Source organism: Arachis hypogaea, chromosome 12, assembly GCF_003086295.3.
Source record: "Arachis hypogaea cultivar Tifrunner chromosome 12, arahy.Tifrunner.gnm2.J5K5, whole genome shotgun sequence".
Taxonomy (NCBI): domain Eukaryota; kingdom Viridiplantae; phylum Streptophyta; class Magnoliopsida; order Fabales; family Fabaceae; genus Arachis; species Arachis hypogaea.
This window is the reverse complement of record NC_092047.1, coordinates 114,869,666-114,885,820: the sequence shown is the minus strand read 5'-3', so window position 1 is coordinate 114,885,820 and position 16,155 is coordinate 114,869,666. Positions and strand designations below refer to the sequence as shown.

Here is a 16,155-nt window from a genome sequence, read left to right as displayed (position 1 = left end):
GATATTCTTGGTCCCCCTCTAGAAATAGCAACCGGCTCCCACAAGCCCAAATCAACCTGATGACTAATAAAGCATGCCAGTCGCTCCATACACAACACAAAAAGATAGGGTGACATAGGGTCTCCTTGTCTAAGACCTCGGCTAGGAGTAAAGCCATTTAGACGACTCCCATTCCAAAGAATAGATAAGGAAGAAGCAGTGACACAATTCATAATCAAATTAAGTGTAGGAATAGGAAAACCAAAGCTCTTAAGGGTATGAGCTAAAAACCTCCAGTCAACTCTGTCATAAGCTTTCTCCAGATCAATCTTAAAGGCCAGTGTGCCTTTCTTTGATTTAGTCTTCTTCATAAAGTGGAGGACTTCTTGAGCAATAATGATGTTGTCAGGAGTTCCTCGTCCCGGAATAAATCCTCCTTGAAGCGGGCCAACAATCTCCGCAAGATGAGGACGAAGCCTATTAACAAGGACCTTCGTGATGATCTTGTAAACTACATTGCAGAGACTAATCGGCCTGAAATCTTTCATAGATACCGGTGATTCAACCTTTGGAATGAGAACCAGTAAAGTCTCCAACATTCTCGGATCAAGAGTAACACCGGAGAATGCCTGCTTAACCATCTTCCAAACATCAAGACCAATGATCTCCCAATATTCTTTGAAGAAGAAAGCTTGAAACCCATCCGGACCTGGAGCTTTAAAAGAGTTCATGTGAAAAACAGCTGTTTTGACTTCCTCCATAGTAACTGGTGCCGTAAGATTATTGCAAGCTTCCTCATTCAGAGAAGGAAGAGGCACATCACCAAGGCAACCCAAATCAACATCATCTAAATGACAGAATAAGCTTTTATAGAAAGACTCTGCTTCTTGACTCAGAACCTCTGGATCAGTTTCCCACACTCCATCCTTGAGAAAAAGGCCATGAATCTTATTATGCTTCCTTCGCGCAAGAGTTTGAATATGAAAGAATCTTGTATTCCTATCCCCGAACCTTACCCACTGCTCTCTGGACTTTTGGAACCATAGGAGCTCTTCTTGCACTAGAGTATTATTATAATCATCAAGCAACTGTTGCTCTTTCTGACGCAAATAAATACTATCCACCACTTCCAAGCGCTTTTGTAAATAATTAATCTGCTGCTCTAATTCACATTTCTTAACAAAAATGTTACCAAATACCTTCGAGTTAAACTCTAGTGAATTCTTCTGTACTTCTGAAAGCTTGCCATGAATTCCTCTATTACCAGACCACCATGACTGGTTCACAATATCTTTATACCCAGGATGAGTAGCCCAAGCAGCAACAAATCGGAAAGGTCGATTCCCTTTAGGCTGAGGACGACCTTTACAACGCACCAGAATAGGGCAATGATCAGACTGAAGCCTATTTAAAACTTCTGCATAAGCCTCTGGAAAGATAGATAACCAACTACTATTTATACAGACTCGATCAAGCTTTTTTGCCACATCAACATAATTTTTCACCCTCCTGTACCAAGAAAACTGCCTCCCGATAGTCTTCAGATCAAACAAACCACTATCCCCTAATGAAGTAGCAAACATGTCTGCTCTTTGATGAGAAAATTGACAGCCCTTAGATTCATGAGAAAATTTGACTTCATTAAAATCACCAAGAACAATCCAAGGTCCTTGAAAAACCATGGATTGTGCAACAAGATAATCCCAAAGGAGAACCCTTTTATTAAATTGAGGACTGCCATAAATACCACTACACCTCCAAATTAAATTATCAAAGTGAACCTCAACAGTAACACCCTGATCAAAAGCATCAATGAACTTACAACAAACACCCTTCATAGAGGATAGAAACCAAATACCTCCCTTATGCCCCTGTGCCTCTACTATACCAACAGAGTGATACCCCAACCTTTCCCAAAATAATTTTAAATGCTGAAAAGGGGAGTGAGTTTCAACCACAATAAAGAAAACAGGTCTAAATTTCCTAACAAGTTCCTTACAATGCACCCGGGCTAACTTATTAGAAGCACCCCTAATATTCCAAACAATCATATTTAAACTATCCATAAATAATAGGGACAGAATAAATAAGAACATAAACTCTAAACAGAATCACCAACCTCAATAGGTGGTTTGTCCTGCGGTACTGGCACACTCTGATCCTCAATAATTGCCACCTTTGGACCCCCTGACACTGCACTTGCCATGCTTCCATCTACTAAGGTTTCCTCCGTTGTGCCACCATTTTTATCAACTGGCGAGTTCTGCAAGGAGGAAGGCCGAGGACGCTTCCGTAGAGAAATTCCACGACGTGCAGGAGTTCTGCGCGATGGAGATGGCGCAATTTCATGTTTTTCTTGCTTCCCCATCCTAATGCCAGTTGATTTGCCTCCATCACCATGCAAATTGGGCCTTGGAACCCTTCTCGAACCAAACTTGTGCTGCTTTCCATCTTGGTCCTTCAAACTTGATGACTGGCCCATTGTAAATTTTTTCTTACGCAGCACTTGTTGCCAGCCTTCTCCATCATCCATGCATGCCTCATTAACAAGACCATCAGGCACGTGAGGAGCCAATGATTCCGTAACCACATCCTTCCCTTTAACAACTCCTAATTTCTCACCCAAATCACGAGTTTCTGATTCAGCCTCTTTTTGAATCTCGTGATTGTTGTGTGGCACTAGTGTTGGGGCTTCATTATTTTTTCCATCACCAAAGGAATTTATGTTTCCTTCCAAGGACTCCTTCTCCATGCACAACGATTTATCATGCCCATACCGTGCACAAGTAGCACAAATCAACTGTAAACTCTCGTACTCCACTTCATAAGTCACACCCTCCACTATAATATGTTTGATTACAGGCAACTCAAGATTAATTTGAACACAAGCTCGGGCATATTTTCCTCTTTCTGCGAGCTTAGTAGCCAAATCTACTTTCACCGGAATCCCAATTGCAGAAGCAATTCGCAGCATTGCTTGTTCCTGGTAGCACCAAATTGGAAGTCCCGAGACTCGAATCCATACCAGCGTTGATCCAAAGGATTTTTCGCATGGCCTAAAATCCACATCCCATGGCTTTACTGCAACATAGTGACCGTCTATCAACCACGGGCCACCAAGAATGACTTTCTCACGATCCCCAGCAATATCAAATTTAACCAAAAAATATCCAAATCCCACATCCAACAAATCAAACCCTCCTTTGATGCGCCATACTATCCGGAGCTTATGCATGAGAGCCGTGTAGCCATAATACTTATCCAGCACCTTGATCACGATGGCTTCCTTATAAGGTTCAGCTAGACAGCTCTTTGCCTCCTTGGTAAAACTGACACTTGGTGGACGAGAATCACCTTGCTTACCTGTCACCGTCGCGATACCATCCCCAGATAAAGACCCTACTAATGCAAAGGCCTTAGACTTTTCTGCACCAATAACTTTATCTCTAAAAGAGACCTTGGATGGCTTTCCTAACCCCTCTCGAGAAGATAAAAATTTTATGACACTGAACATAAAAATTTTCAGCACTTAAAAAAGCTAACGTGATTATAGTGTTAGATAAATACAGACTTTGACAATAAAATCTGTATTGGTGTCGGTTTGTGTTTTTTTATATCATATGACTAATAATGATAAACTTAATAACGTGATTTTTTTTTCTTTTATTAGAAATAATTAAATTATTATATTAAATTATTTTCATAATATAATAAACAAAATAAATACCTTAATTTTAAAATACTAATCATGAAACATGTCTTATAATGACTTAGTAAATTGTTATGTATTTTTTTTATTGATTGTTATGCATTTTAGATTATATATTTTAAACTTTTGACTGATATTTTTTTAAAATTCTATGATGTCGATGGAAAAAATTTTCAATACTTATAAAAATTATGTACCAAATAATTAAAAGTAGTGTGTGTTCATTTTACTTTTACAGCGAATACTATGGATTATATATGTCATTTATGACCTAATTTATCTCCTCGTTAAAATTAAGAATTTATAAACTATAATTAATTTGAAAAAATGGTTAAAAGGTGAATATTTTTTAAGAATATTCAAAAAATAAAATAAAATTTATAAAATAAAAAAATAAATAGTAAAATAAAAATTGATATTTTTTATCGAAAAATACGGCCTAATAATAATAATAATAATAATAATAATAATAATAATAATAATAATAATAATAATAGTAGTAATAGTCAAATTACTAAACTCTTTTTTTTATTATTTGTTGCTTAAGTTGAATAACACGTTAACATGGTCTTAAGAATTTATAAACTATAATTAATTTGAAAAAATGGTTAAAAGGTGAATATTTTTTAAGAATATTCAAAAAATAAAATAAAATTTATAAAATAAAAAAATAAATAATAAAATAAAAATTGATATTTTTTATCGAAAAATACGGCCTAATAATAATAATAATAATAATAATAATAATAATAATAATAATAGTAGTCAAATTACTAAACTCTTTTTTTTATTATTTGTTGCTTAAGTTGAATAACACGTTAACATGGTCTCTTTTATGTTTGCGTTTTTTTGTTTATAATTGTAAAAATGAGTTAACTTTAATTAAATTATTTTTACGTTTTAAGGAAGTATAATAAATGGTAATGCAAAAATTCACAAACAAATTTATTGTACAATATAATTGTTGATTATTTATTTTATTTTTTCTATTTTAAAAATTTTAGGTGGTTGAAAAAATAATTAACATTTTAATTTAAAATCAAATATTTTTTACAAAAAATGTCCGTTAAAAATTTAAAAATATGTAATTTAAAGTGCATAATAATCAATAAAAAAATATATAACAATTTACTTAAGTCATTATAAGTTCTGTTTCATAATTGATATTTTAAATTAAGATATTTATTGTGTTTATTAGATTATGAAATTAATTTAATATAATAATTTAATTATTTCTAATAAAAAAAATCACTATTATTAAGTTTATCATTACTCGTGTAATATAAAAAAACACAAATGAACAGAATTGCAGGCTTTACTTTCAAAAGTCTGTGTTCTATGAAAAAACACGTATTTATCTAGCACTATAACTACGTTAGCTTCTTTTAAGTGCTGAAATTTTTCATCTTCAGAATCATAGAATTTTTCAATATATGATATTAAGTAATCAAATTATGAAATTATAGGAATTTTTTTATTTTGTAGATTGAACTATAAATAAAATTTTTAATAATATTACTCAAATTATTTTTTTTAATCAACAGTAGATATAAATTTATTTGTTATAATTTTTTTTATAATAAGAGTACATAAAGAGTACGTAATATATAAAATATAATAATTTAATAAATTTTTTTAGTAGAAACTTTTTTTTTATTATTTTTTGAGAAATTTATGCAGAAGAATCACAAGAAGCACATCACAAGTTCAGGTAAAAAAAAAGAAGAGTACAAATAACAAGAACATAAAACAAAATAATTCCACAACATTACAATTTCTCTCTCTAAATTTTTTCAGATAGCGCAAGATAAAAAAAGATATTAACGGTACTAAAAAGGTGTAAACAAAAAGAAAAAACAGTACTACAGATAATTGAGCAAGAAGCTTTAAAATCCTTATTTCCTAGAAAACAAAGGTTTCATCTGTGAGCAGTGACAAGGGTCTCAATGAACTTCAACCCGTCGAATCTTGGAGCGAATTTTTCTGTCGAAGCTGAATTCTTCGGAGAAGAAGAAGAGCCTCCATGGTCACTCTGAAACCCACAAGCCTGAATAGAGACATGCGTAGAAGACGAAACAGAAACTGTGGTGGCCAACGCGGCCACGACAGAAGCTACGAAGAGACTGAATTTCTTCATCATCTTGGAAAGGACGAGTTCTTCGGAAAGAAGCGGTTTGGCTGTCTAGGAAATTAAGATAGATTTTCGCATGAAAACTGAAAGGAGAAAAAAAAAAGGGGAAAGAGAGAGATGAATTTTGGTGAAGTGTGTGTTGTTGCGAGTAGGGTTTGACAGCTTATACATGGTGAGGGAAGAAAGAGAACGAGAACGAGGCAACGGACACGTCGCAAGTCATTCATTGATCTTTGATTTCAGTGATTTGCATTGTGCATTTTTGGACAAATTTTTAAGTTAGGAATTAGGATTGTTATATTTATATAAATTTTGTTTGTGAGAGGGTGTTATTTAAATCATTTTTTTATTAATATATTATATATTTTTTATGTACTCTCATTAATATATTATTGCTAAAAAATAATTTAAAAAATATCTTTCTATTTTTTAGTCAATTTTCTCTTTTAATTAGGTTCATGCATTTTTAAGAGAAACTTAAGAAGATGCGAGTCTCTCAGCCCGCCTTATTTTTATTGAATATATAGTGAATTATTAACTTAATTTCGGTCCTTTTTTAGAATGATAATACGATTTTTAAGATAAAAATGATTTATTTCGATTTTTGTCTTTTATTTTTATGAACAATGTTGTTTTTGTAGGTATTTATCCGTGAACTCTAAATTATCTCTAAAATTTAAATTAATTAAAAATTTATTTGTTTTTATTTTTTAAATATTATTTTTTTCAAATTATTTTTATTTATTATATTAATATTTTTTTAATAAATTATTGAATATATGGTATAATAAGTACAACTAATTAATAAATTTTTTAAATTTAAAAATATTATTTATTATGAAACTAAATAAATAATTTTTAAATATATAAATAATAAACATTAAAATATGATTAGTACATGAATAATAATAACCATAGGATATGCTATTAGTATTATGATCTAGATAATTTTTACAATAAAGTGAAAATTAATGAACACATTATTTGATATATAGTAAAAAAATTTCGAGTAATAACATTTAATTTTTTATCTCTTTAAACTAAATTAATAATTCTATTTGATATTTTTACACTAAAATACACAATGAGTAGGTTACTAATACTAAATGAAATAAAACATTATATATATATATGTTTTAGTGTAAAGACATCAAATAGAATTATTAATTTAGTTTAAAGAGATAAAAAACTAAATTTATATTATCATTCAAAATTTTTTTATTATATATCAAATAATGTATTCATTAATTTTTACTTTATTGAGAAAATTATCTAGATCATAATACTAATAGTATATCATAGGCTTATTATTATTAATGTATTAATCGTATTTTAATGTTTATTATTTATATATTTAAAAATTATATTTGAGAATTATTTATTCAGTTTCATAATAAATGATATCTTTAAATTCGAAATTTTTAATTAGTGTGTACTTATTATACTATATATTCAATAATTTATTAAAAAAATATTAATATAATGAATAAAAATAATTTCAAAAAAATATTGTTTAAAGAATAAAGATAAATAAAGTAATAAAATCCTAGCCAATTTAAATTTAGAGATAATTAAGCCCTTATGCATTTTTGAAACTGATACAGCGTTTTTGGTTCAGAATTGAATAAGGACAGAAGCCAAAGTAGATCATTTTATCTTGAGGAGTCGCGTTATCATTCTGAAAAATAAATAAGGATTGGGTTAGTAATTCACTCTTGAATATAAGCCAAACCACCAACAACCAAAATTTTGATGTAGAAGCTAAATTTTGCATGTTCCAAATAAAAAAAATACTCACATGATAATATTTTTATATGAAGATAACATTCTAAACCCTTAAATAATTAATCAAATATATTTAATTAAATACATCAACTCATCTAATAATTTACAATATTATTTTTATGTGAAGATGTCATCATGAAAATATTAACTTTTAAATAATTGGGGGTCTAAGATATGAAAATGTATAAGAATTCAGATATAAAAATTTTGATGGGAAGTAAATGTGGTTCCAATCACAAGTGGACTCCATAACGACAAGTGCTACACTCCTGTAAACGCCTCTTATTCCATCATCATGCCAGATAAGTCGCACTATCTGCAATGTGTTCTTCTGATTCTAAACTCTAGGGAGAATAGTTTGATTTTGTATTCGGATTTTAATGGTATCATCTGGATGCATCATTCCTTTCGCAAAAGCTCCAGCAATAGTTCCTCACACAAACTCTTCATAAGAAGAAATGAGAACTCAGATCGTTCTTTAAAGGTAAACAAAAATATCAAATTTACTATTAGTTCATTCATAAATGATAAATTTGGGGTTAAAAGAGAAATTAAAGTTGATTTATTAGAGATACTTTGAATATAAGTATAAGATAATATCATATATATTTAGAGGCTTAGTAACATATTTTTGGGCAACCAACTCTAATTAAATTAGTTTAAATTCAACAAAAATCAATCTCACATTAAGGTATGTGTAACTGTGTAAGCAGTTGTTCATAGTTTTTAGAACCGAACCAATAATTAAATCGATCATACTATTAGGTCACTGCATTATTAGTTCAATTGGTGGATTACTAGTTGAACCGATTAATTCGATCTTATATAAATAAAAAATAATAAATAATAAAAAATTTAAAATATATATTTTTACTAATATTTTAAGAATATCTAACTATTTTAAAATAATATAAAATAGGAACAAAAAATATTTTGTTAATTTTACTCTATCATAAATATTTTATATTAAAATAACTATTATTTTTTAAATTTTAATAATTTATTAATTAGTTTATATTTATTATACTATTATATACTACAAGTATTTATTAAAAAATAATAATAATAGATATTATATAATTATAAAAAAATAAGTAAATTTATAATTATTAATAAATAAAAATATAATTAATTTAAGAATGAATAAGTTTATAACTAAAATTAAAATAAATTAAATAAAAATAAACTATTTGATGAAAGATGTGTCTATATGTATTATAATTTACATATATATTGGTAAGAAGTATGATAGTTCAATGGCTATAAAGGACATTTTCTTCATGAAAGACAAGGGTTTGAAACCCGTGAAAATTCAAACCACTTTCGAAATTTCTAAAAAAATTGTCAAAACGGTCTTGAAAATTCAAGAAAATCTACAAGTCAAGTTCAAAATCTCCACCAAAAAATATTTTTTTTATTTTTTTCTTTCTCATTTCGATCGCAAAACATTAGACAGTCATATTTCTATTTATTTAAATTGAGCTATAAATAAAATTTTTAACAATGTTATTTAAATTGTATTTTTATTAATAATAAATGTAAGCTTATTTATTGTAATTTTTTTATAATAAAATATATAAGAAATATATAATATATAAAATATAATAATTTAACAAACTTTTTTGGTAGATTTTTTTTATTATTTACTGAGGAATAATTCATGTAGAAAAATCACGGAAAACACATCATAAGTTCAGGTAAAAAAGAGTACAAATAACAAGAACATGAAAACAAAACAATCCGGCAACATTATAATTTCTCTCAATTTCCCTTTCTAATTATAATAAACCCTGCAAAAAAGAAAATTAAAAATTTTCTATGATTAAATACTTATTTCCTATAAAACAAACAAATTAAAAAAAATTTAAAATTAAAAATAAAAGAGATTAACGGGACCAAAAAGGCGTAAACAAACAAATAAAAATAGTACTACGGATAATTAAGTAAGAAGTTTTAAAATTCTTATTCCCTAGAAAACAAAAATTTTATCTGTGAACAGTGACTAAGATCTCAATAAATCGCAGCGGGTCGAATCTTGGAGCGAATTTTTCCGTCAAAGCCGAACCCTCGGAGAAGAAGAGCCTCCATGGCCCCTCGGAGACCCACCATCCTGAATGGTGACGTGCGTAGAAGATGAAATAGAAAACGCGGTGGTGGGCGATGCCACAACGGAAATTGGAAAGAGACTGCATTTTTTCGTCATCTTGGGAAGGACAAATCTTTGGGAAGAAGCGTGTCTGACTACCTAGAAAAGCAGAAAAATTGGAAGGAGAGAAAATAATGGAGAGATGAATTTCGGTGAAGTGTGTGTTGTTGTGTGTCGGGTTTGACACGTTCGTAAGTCATTTATTGTTCTCTGATTTCAGTGATTTGCATTGTATTTTTTTGGACAAAGCAGATTTATACCATTCTCACTTGTGAGAGAGTGTTATTTAAAATATTTTTTTATTAATAGTAAATATAAATTTATTTATTGTAAATTTTTTATAATAGGAATACATAAAGAGTACATAGTATATAAAGTATAATGATTCAAAAAATACAGTTATAAATTTGGCTCGTTGCATGGAAGAATATTAGGTTAAAACTACTTAATTAAATTTAGTTGGTTAAATGACTTGGATGTAAAAATTAATTGATATATTTATTATTACTTATGTTAGGTATATATTAAAATTAGCTAAAAAAATATAAAATATACATTAAAAATAAATTAAATATAATATATAATTATACATAAATATATAATAATTAATTTTAATAACTAATTTTAATATATAAATAGTATTTTTGATTTAGTTATGAAAACCACAAAAAGATATTACTATACATATGTTATGACAACTTTCTTCGGATGTAAAGGATTGCGTGCCTTATTTGATGCAAGTGAAAGGGTACTAATTTTTCACAATGACAAATTACTACCAATTTCCATGGATTTTTCAATAAAAGGACATGCTTGTTGGGGTCACTTGTACAATGGAAGAGACCATTGCTGAAAAGTTGATTTTGTTTCTGGGGCCATAAGAGAGGGTTCTTCAATTCTTGTTAACTATTAGTAGGTGATGAAATTATTGTTATTGGCTCAAGTCACCACACTCATCAATATTCCTTTCTTCCTTTGCATTATTATTCGTCTTTCTTATATTATATCATTAGAGACAACTTTCCTATTTCCCAACAACTATGGTCCTTTTTATGCCATTCGCGTGATTAAAGGAATTGAATGTGAGATTTTTTGTACATTTTGAGATGTTATTGCATATGCACGAATGTAATTAATTATTCTCAAGTTTATTTACGATAAAAATAGATCTTATCAATTTTGTTCAGGCTACATTTATTATTTATAGATTTTACTAAGTTTTCTATGAACGTGTTTAAAAATTACAAGTTAAACATATGGTTACACCAAACATCTTCATTTTTTTCCCTTTTTGTCCTTACATAATATGTCGTAGTTTAAGGCCAGACGTGGCCCTATGAACTTTTTTGTCCTGAATTGACTTTCGTTATTAATATGTGTTATGCAAATTATTTCAAACTAGAACGATTTAATAGTAGTTCCTAGTAAATCATCTTAAACCATAATAATATATGTTATATGTAGGAGACAAAAACAAAAGTAAAAGATTTAAGAAATAGCATGATTGTATATAATTCAGTCCAAGTTATACTGATTTACTAGAAGAAGAGAGTAAAAACACCAATAGTAAGTCGTTCCAAATTAAAATAATTTAGTAAAAATAAAACATAACTATAAATTATTCCTATATAAAACGATTTACTAGGCCCGCTATAGTAAAGTTTGACATTCCAATATATTCCTCAAAGGCTATTCAAAATTTCAAATAAACAGCTTCATGTCTTGGAAAAGTTTTGGTTGATATATATATATATATAGTTTTTTTTAAATGAATAATAGATATTTTACGAATAATACGCGAAGTCTAATGAATTAAAATTACATTGAATTCTAATAAAACATAAATGTTCTCTACATTATGTGCTCCTTATTACTTTTAAAGTTTAAAGACTACCAATAGTTTTGCAACGTTCATGTGAAAATTAAACCAATACGTTAAATACCGCAGTAATAGATTAAAGGATAAATGATGTCTTCTTTTAAAATATAAATAAATTATAAAATATATATATGTCAGTAACTCAATATTAAATTAAGTGTCTAACAAATGAGAAAATTAATGAATATGTTAGAATTTGTGGTCAAGATAAATATATTAGGAAAAATGAATAATTGGTTCCTGATTTGCATTCTCACCCCCACAAATAGCGTTTAAGAGATATATTTGAGCCTTAGAGGAATGTCAAACTTTACTATGGCGGGACTAGAAAATCGTTCTATCTAAGAATGATTTACAATTATGTTTCAATTTTACATTTTTACTAAATCATTTTAACTTGGAACAATTTATTGTTGATGTTTCTATTCTTCTCTCCTAGTAAATCATTTTCGGTTAAAATGACTAACTAGTAGTTATTACTAAATCGTTCTAGTTTGGAACAATTTATATACGCCATATTAGTAATGAAAGTCAATTCAGAATAGACAATTTAAAGATATTGAACGAGGTTCATTTTAAAGGCGATTTACCATAAATCACGACATAGAAAAAAAATCTAACGCCATTATTAAATACTATCATATTGTCTACAGTAAAATTGTGTTTACTATGCAGATTAATATTCATCACCATGTGAATTAATATTGGATAAGCACATGTGTGTAGGGGCGCACACAATTGGAATAGCCCATTGCAACTTGGTTACTAGGAGGCCGAGTAATCCTCAATTTGGCCTTTGAATTTTGAAGTCGAATTTAAATTGATCCCTAAAATTATAATTGACTCAATTCAGACTCTAAAATTGTTAATTCCTGACTTCAGTGGACAATGTGTTGATTTTACATGTTAACTTGCTAAGATTTAGACTCCTCATTTAAGTTCTATGTGACTGAGAACTACTAGATCTCTTAAAAGTTTAAGAAGCAGCAATCACGCTTCTGGAAACTCTAATAAGTCTCGATAACATGAAACTTGGGAGAAAAATTCAAATCACAAGTTAACGTATCAAATCAACATAACATATCGTTAATAAAAATCAGATCAAGGATTAATGCGAGTTATGATAGTAAATTTTGGAATCCAATTTGAATTCACTGAAATTTTAAAGGTTAAATTGAATATGACATTCTGAACTTAAATTTCAGTGGCCAAATCGAATATTTACTTGTAGGAGGCTTTATAACTCCACCGGAAGAGGTGATCAAGACCCTTATTTGAACCCTACTTATGCTGAATTCTTGAAGACAAAATGCAAGTTTCTCGGTAACAGAGACACAAATGTGGAGATGGATCCTAATAGCTCTACCAAATTTGGTAGTCACTATTATCCTATTCTTCTTCAGAACAAGGGTCTTCATATCAGATGCTACACTTTTAACAAATAAGGATGCAGTAAATATTGCTAAAGAAATGGTTAATCAAAAAAGGTTCTTCAGAAAGTTTGCAAAACCAATGAAGAATTTAGGAGGCATTCAGGTCCTCACAGGAAACTCTGGGGAGATTAGGGTCAAGTGCTCAATGGTCAACTCAAATTAATTAGATATTCACTCTATTTGTGTCTTATTTTCATTTGTTTATTTGCTCTGTTGATACCAATTATTGCAGCTTACATTTGATAATATCAAACTCTGTATAAAACTGAAATAAAACTGTCTATCCTCTATTAAAATTCTTTCAAGAGAAACCACTCTTTTGAAGCAAAGCTGTATCAAATATAACATAAAGTAAATCAGGCAATTCTTGAAACTTTATCAAATTATTGTAATAGGGCAGATTATAAAGGTAATATCTTAAACTAAATTGAATCCAGCATCACTATGGTTTCAGACTCAGGCGCACTGTAAGTTAACTTGATACTATTTAATATCAATGAAGCATAAAGTTGAAATATAATGCCAAAGAATACAAAATTTCAGAGTATTACATATTTCTAGACAGAATGGTATGCTGCACTACTACACATCTCAAGACAGAAAATTGCACAACCAGCAATCCAATATTCACTACTTTAGTGTATATGACAAGGCTCTAGGTTATACAAAATTAGGATGTCATGTTTGTATAAGCTACCAGATAGCTAGCTTCTGCAAGCACAAACATGAATATGATGAAGCTAATGATTCAGCTATGCAGTGTATTATGTTACTAACCACATGATTTCTTCCAAAATTCCCATAGTTTCTAAATGAAATAAATATAACAAGGGATACTGTAAAAATTTCCTGGGGGCTTTAACAGCATATCATTGCCAACAAAATTTCTCATCAAACTAAAGCGAATACATTCTATAGTGAGAAAAAAATGACACAAAACAAGTGAGAAAAACCACCTCATACATAAATGAAAGAAGGCCAAAATTATCTCCTTCCTGCAATCTTCAACAAAGGAGATATTATACCCTGAATCTCTTGCAATGACTGCTGAATCTTTATCTCCTCCTCTATAGACCGTTTGAGATTTCGGATATGAGCCCTGAGAGCTTCAGAGCCTCTAATTTCATCGACTCTCATTTCGAGAACCTTCCTTGCCAACCCCATCAACAAGCCGGAATATCTAGGCACAGTGCAATACTTCCTCAAGAACACCAGCAACAACTTCAGCTTCTCTGCATCCAAATTCGAAACGCACACCATTAGCTTCTTCCTTGAAACTAGTTCCTCCATCACAGCCAAAACATTCCCGGGATTTTTCCCCTCCAATACTGAAACCAGAGCTTCCCCATGCCTAAAGTTCTTCAAAAGTTTATCGTGCTCGCGAAGCTTCTCCTTCTTCGGCCTCATAATCAAGTAATCGCCTTCGGAGGGTTTCTCACCTTGCCCCCTCTGAAAGTACCTAAAATGCGAGGGCCGGAAAACCTTCTTCTCAGTGTGCTCCAAAGGCCTAATCCTCCAAAACAAGCTCTTTTCACTAACCCTGCCTTCGATTTCCTCTTCCTTAATCTTCCTCTTCCCAACATATATGATCCCATTAGAGGTTCCAATAACCCTAGTTTTACAATCTGGTGAATAAGCAACAGATAAAAGTGGCGCAGGGAACCTCATTGAATGTGTAACCTTCATTGATGAATAATCAAACACTTTCATGTACCCATCTAACCCAACACTCAAAACCCTAAATTGATTCAATTCCTCATCAGAACCACTTCCAATTCTTCCAACACATAACGAAGTAACCGTTTTGTTGTGTCCTTCCATGGAACACACGAGCTTCCCACCGGAGATCAAGTCCCAAAATTTCACCGAATTCCCACCTGCGGTGGCAACCATCCCTCCCGCCGGCAAGAACACAACATCCTCCACCGGATTTCCATGATTCACCTCAATCGCCGGTTTCGAATCCCCAACCCTAACATCCCAAAGCTTCACCGTGTGATCATAGGAACCGGTGATAAAAGTATCGGCGTTCACCGGAGAGGAATCTCCGCACCGGACGTAATCCCGGTGGCCGCGTAGCTCCATCACCGGAGAATCACCAGCGGCGACGTCCCACACCTTCACAAGTGCATCATCGCCGGCGGAGATAACTCGGAGACGTTGGAGTTTCGGGTAGTGAACAAACCTGACCGGGCGTACGTGCGACCTGAGGCGGCGGAGGGCGGAGCGTGCGGCGGCAGATCCCCCGCCGACGTCAAAGACCTGGACGAGGCCGGAGAGGTCGCCGGCGGCTAGGAGGCGGCCGTCGGATCGAAACGAAAGGGAGCTGACGACGTCCTTGAAGGAGGTGATGGTAGTGGTTGGCGAATCGAGGGGGTCGTTTTGGGGTTTGTAGATTGAGACGGTGGCGGAGTGTGCGGCGGCGAAGGGGTGAGGAGAGGAAGGGGAGAATGTGAGGGAAGGAACTGAGATGAGGTTTTGAATCTGAGTGTTCTTGAAGGAGGACCAGTACTTTGATTCTGGGGTTTGATTTTGGGTTCTGGGTTTGGGTTTTAGTTTAGGCTTGACGGGGAAGGTTTTCGGTTGGGAAGAATGTAGTGGTTCCGCCATTGACGATGGAGCTTCGAGGCAGAGAGAAAATGAAAGTGAAACAGGTTTAGGGTTTAAGGGAGGTTGGGAACCAACAATTATCTATGCTGCGTCTTGTGGTTTTTGGGTATATTAGGGTTCGGGTGTTACGGCGTCGTTTTTCCGAAAATAACTAAAATAAAGAAAAAAAGAACATACCAAAATTAAAATCTAGCTAACAAATACATGTTACTTAAAGTTATTATTAACAAAAGAGCTTTATATTTTATTTTAATAAATATATAATAAATAATATAAAATTTATTAAAAATTTTACATATTTATTGTAAAAAAAACTAAATTAATAATTGAGAAAGTATGAGGAGCCAATGAAATATTTATACAATGTGTACAATGGAGGTTTAGTGAGTATTAGAGATATAATTATTAGTGTTATCTTTTTTTATTAGTTGAAATTTTTGGGATGAATGGTATCATGACATAGTATTAAAACGCTAGATCCGA

The 16,155-nt window shown here is 31.2% G+C and overlaps 1 protein-coding gene across 1 annotated transcript; it reads right to left on the bottom strand.

Moving 5' to 3' along the window:
• Positions 1 to 13,528: 13,528 nt before the first annotated feature.
• LOC112728477 (protein SLOW WALKER 1) lies at positions 13,529 to 15,783 on the bottom strand. Its single transcript, XM_025778615.3, has one exon. The coding sequence runs from the start codon at positions 15,670 to 15,672 to the stop codon at positions 14,047 to 14,049; it is 1,626 nt and encodes a 541-aa protein (XP_025634400.1). The 5' UTR covers positions 15,673 to 15,783; the 3' UTR covers positions 13,529 to 14,046.
• Positions 15,784 to 16,155: the final 372 nt, after the last annotated feature.

What these genes read in the sequence shown, in the direction of transcription:
- LOC112728477 (XM_025778615.3), bottom strand. Translation starts at nt 15,672, where the DNA reads ATGGCGGAACCACTACATTCTTCCCAACCGAAAACCTTCCCCGTCAAG.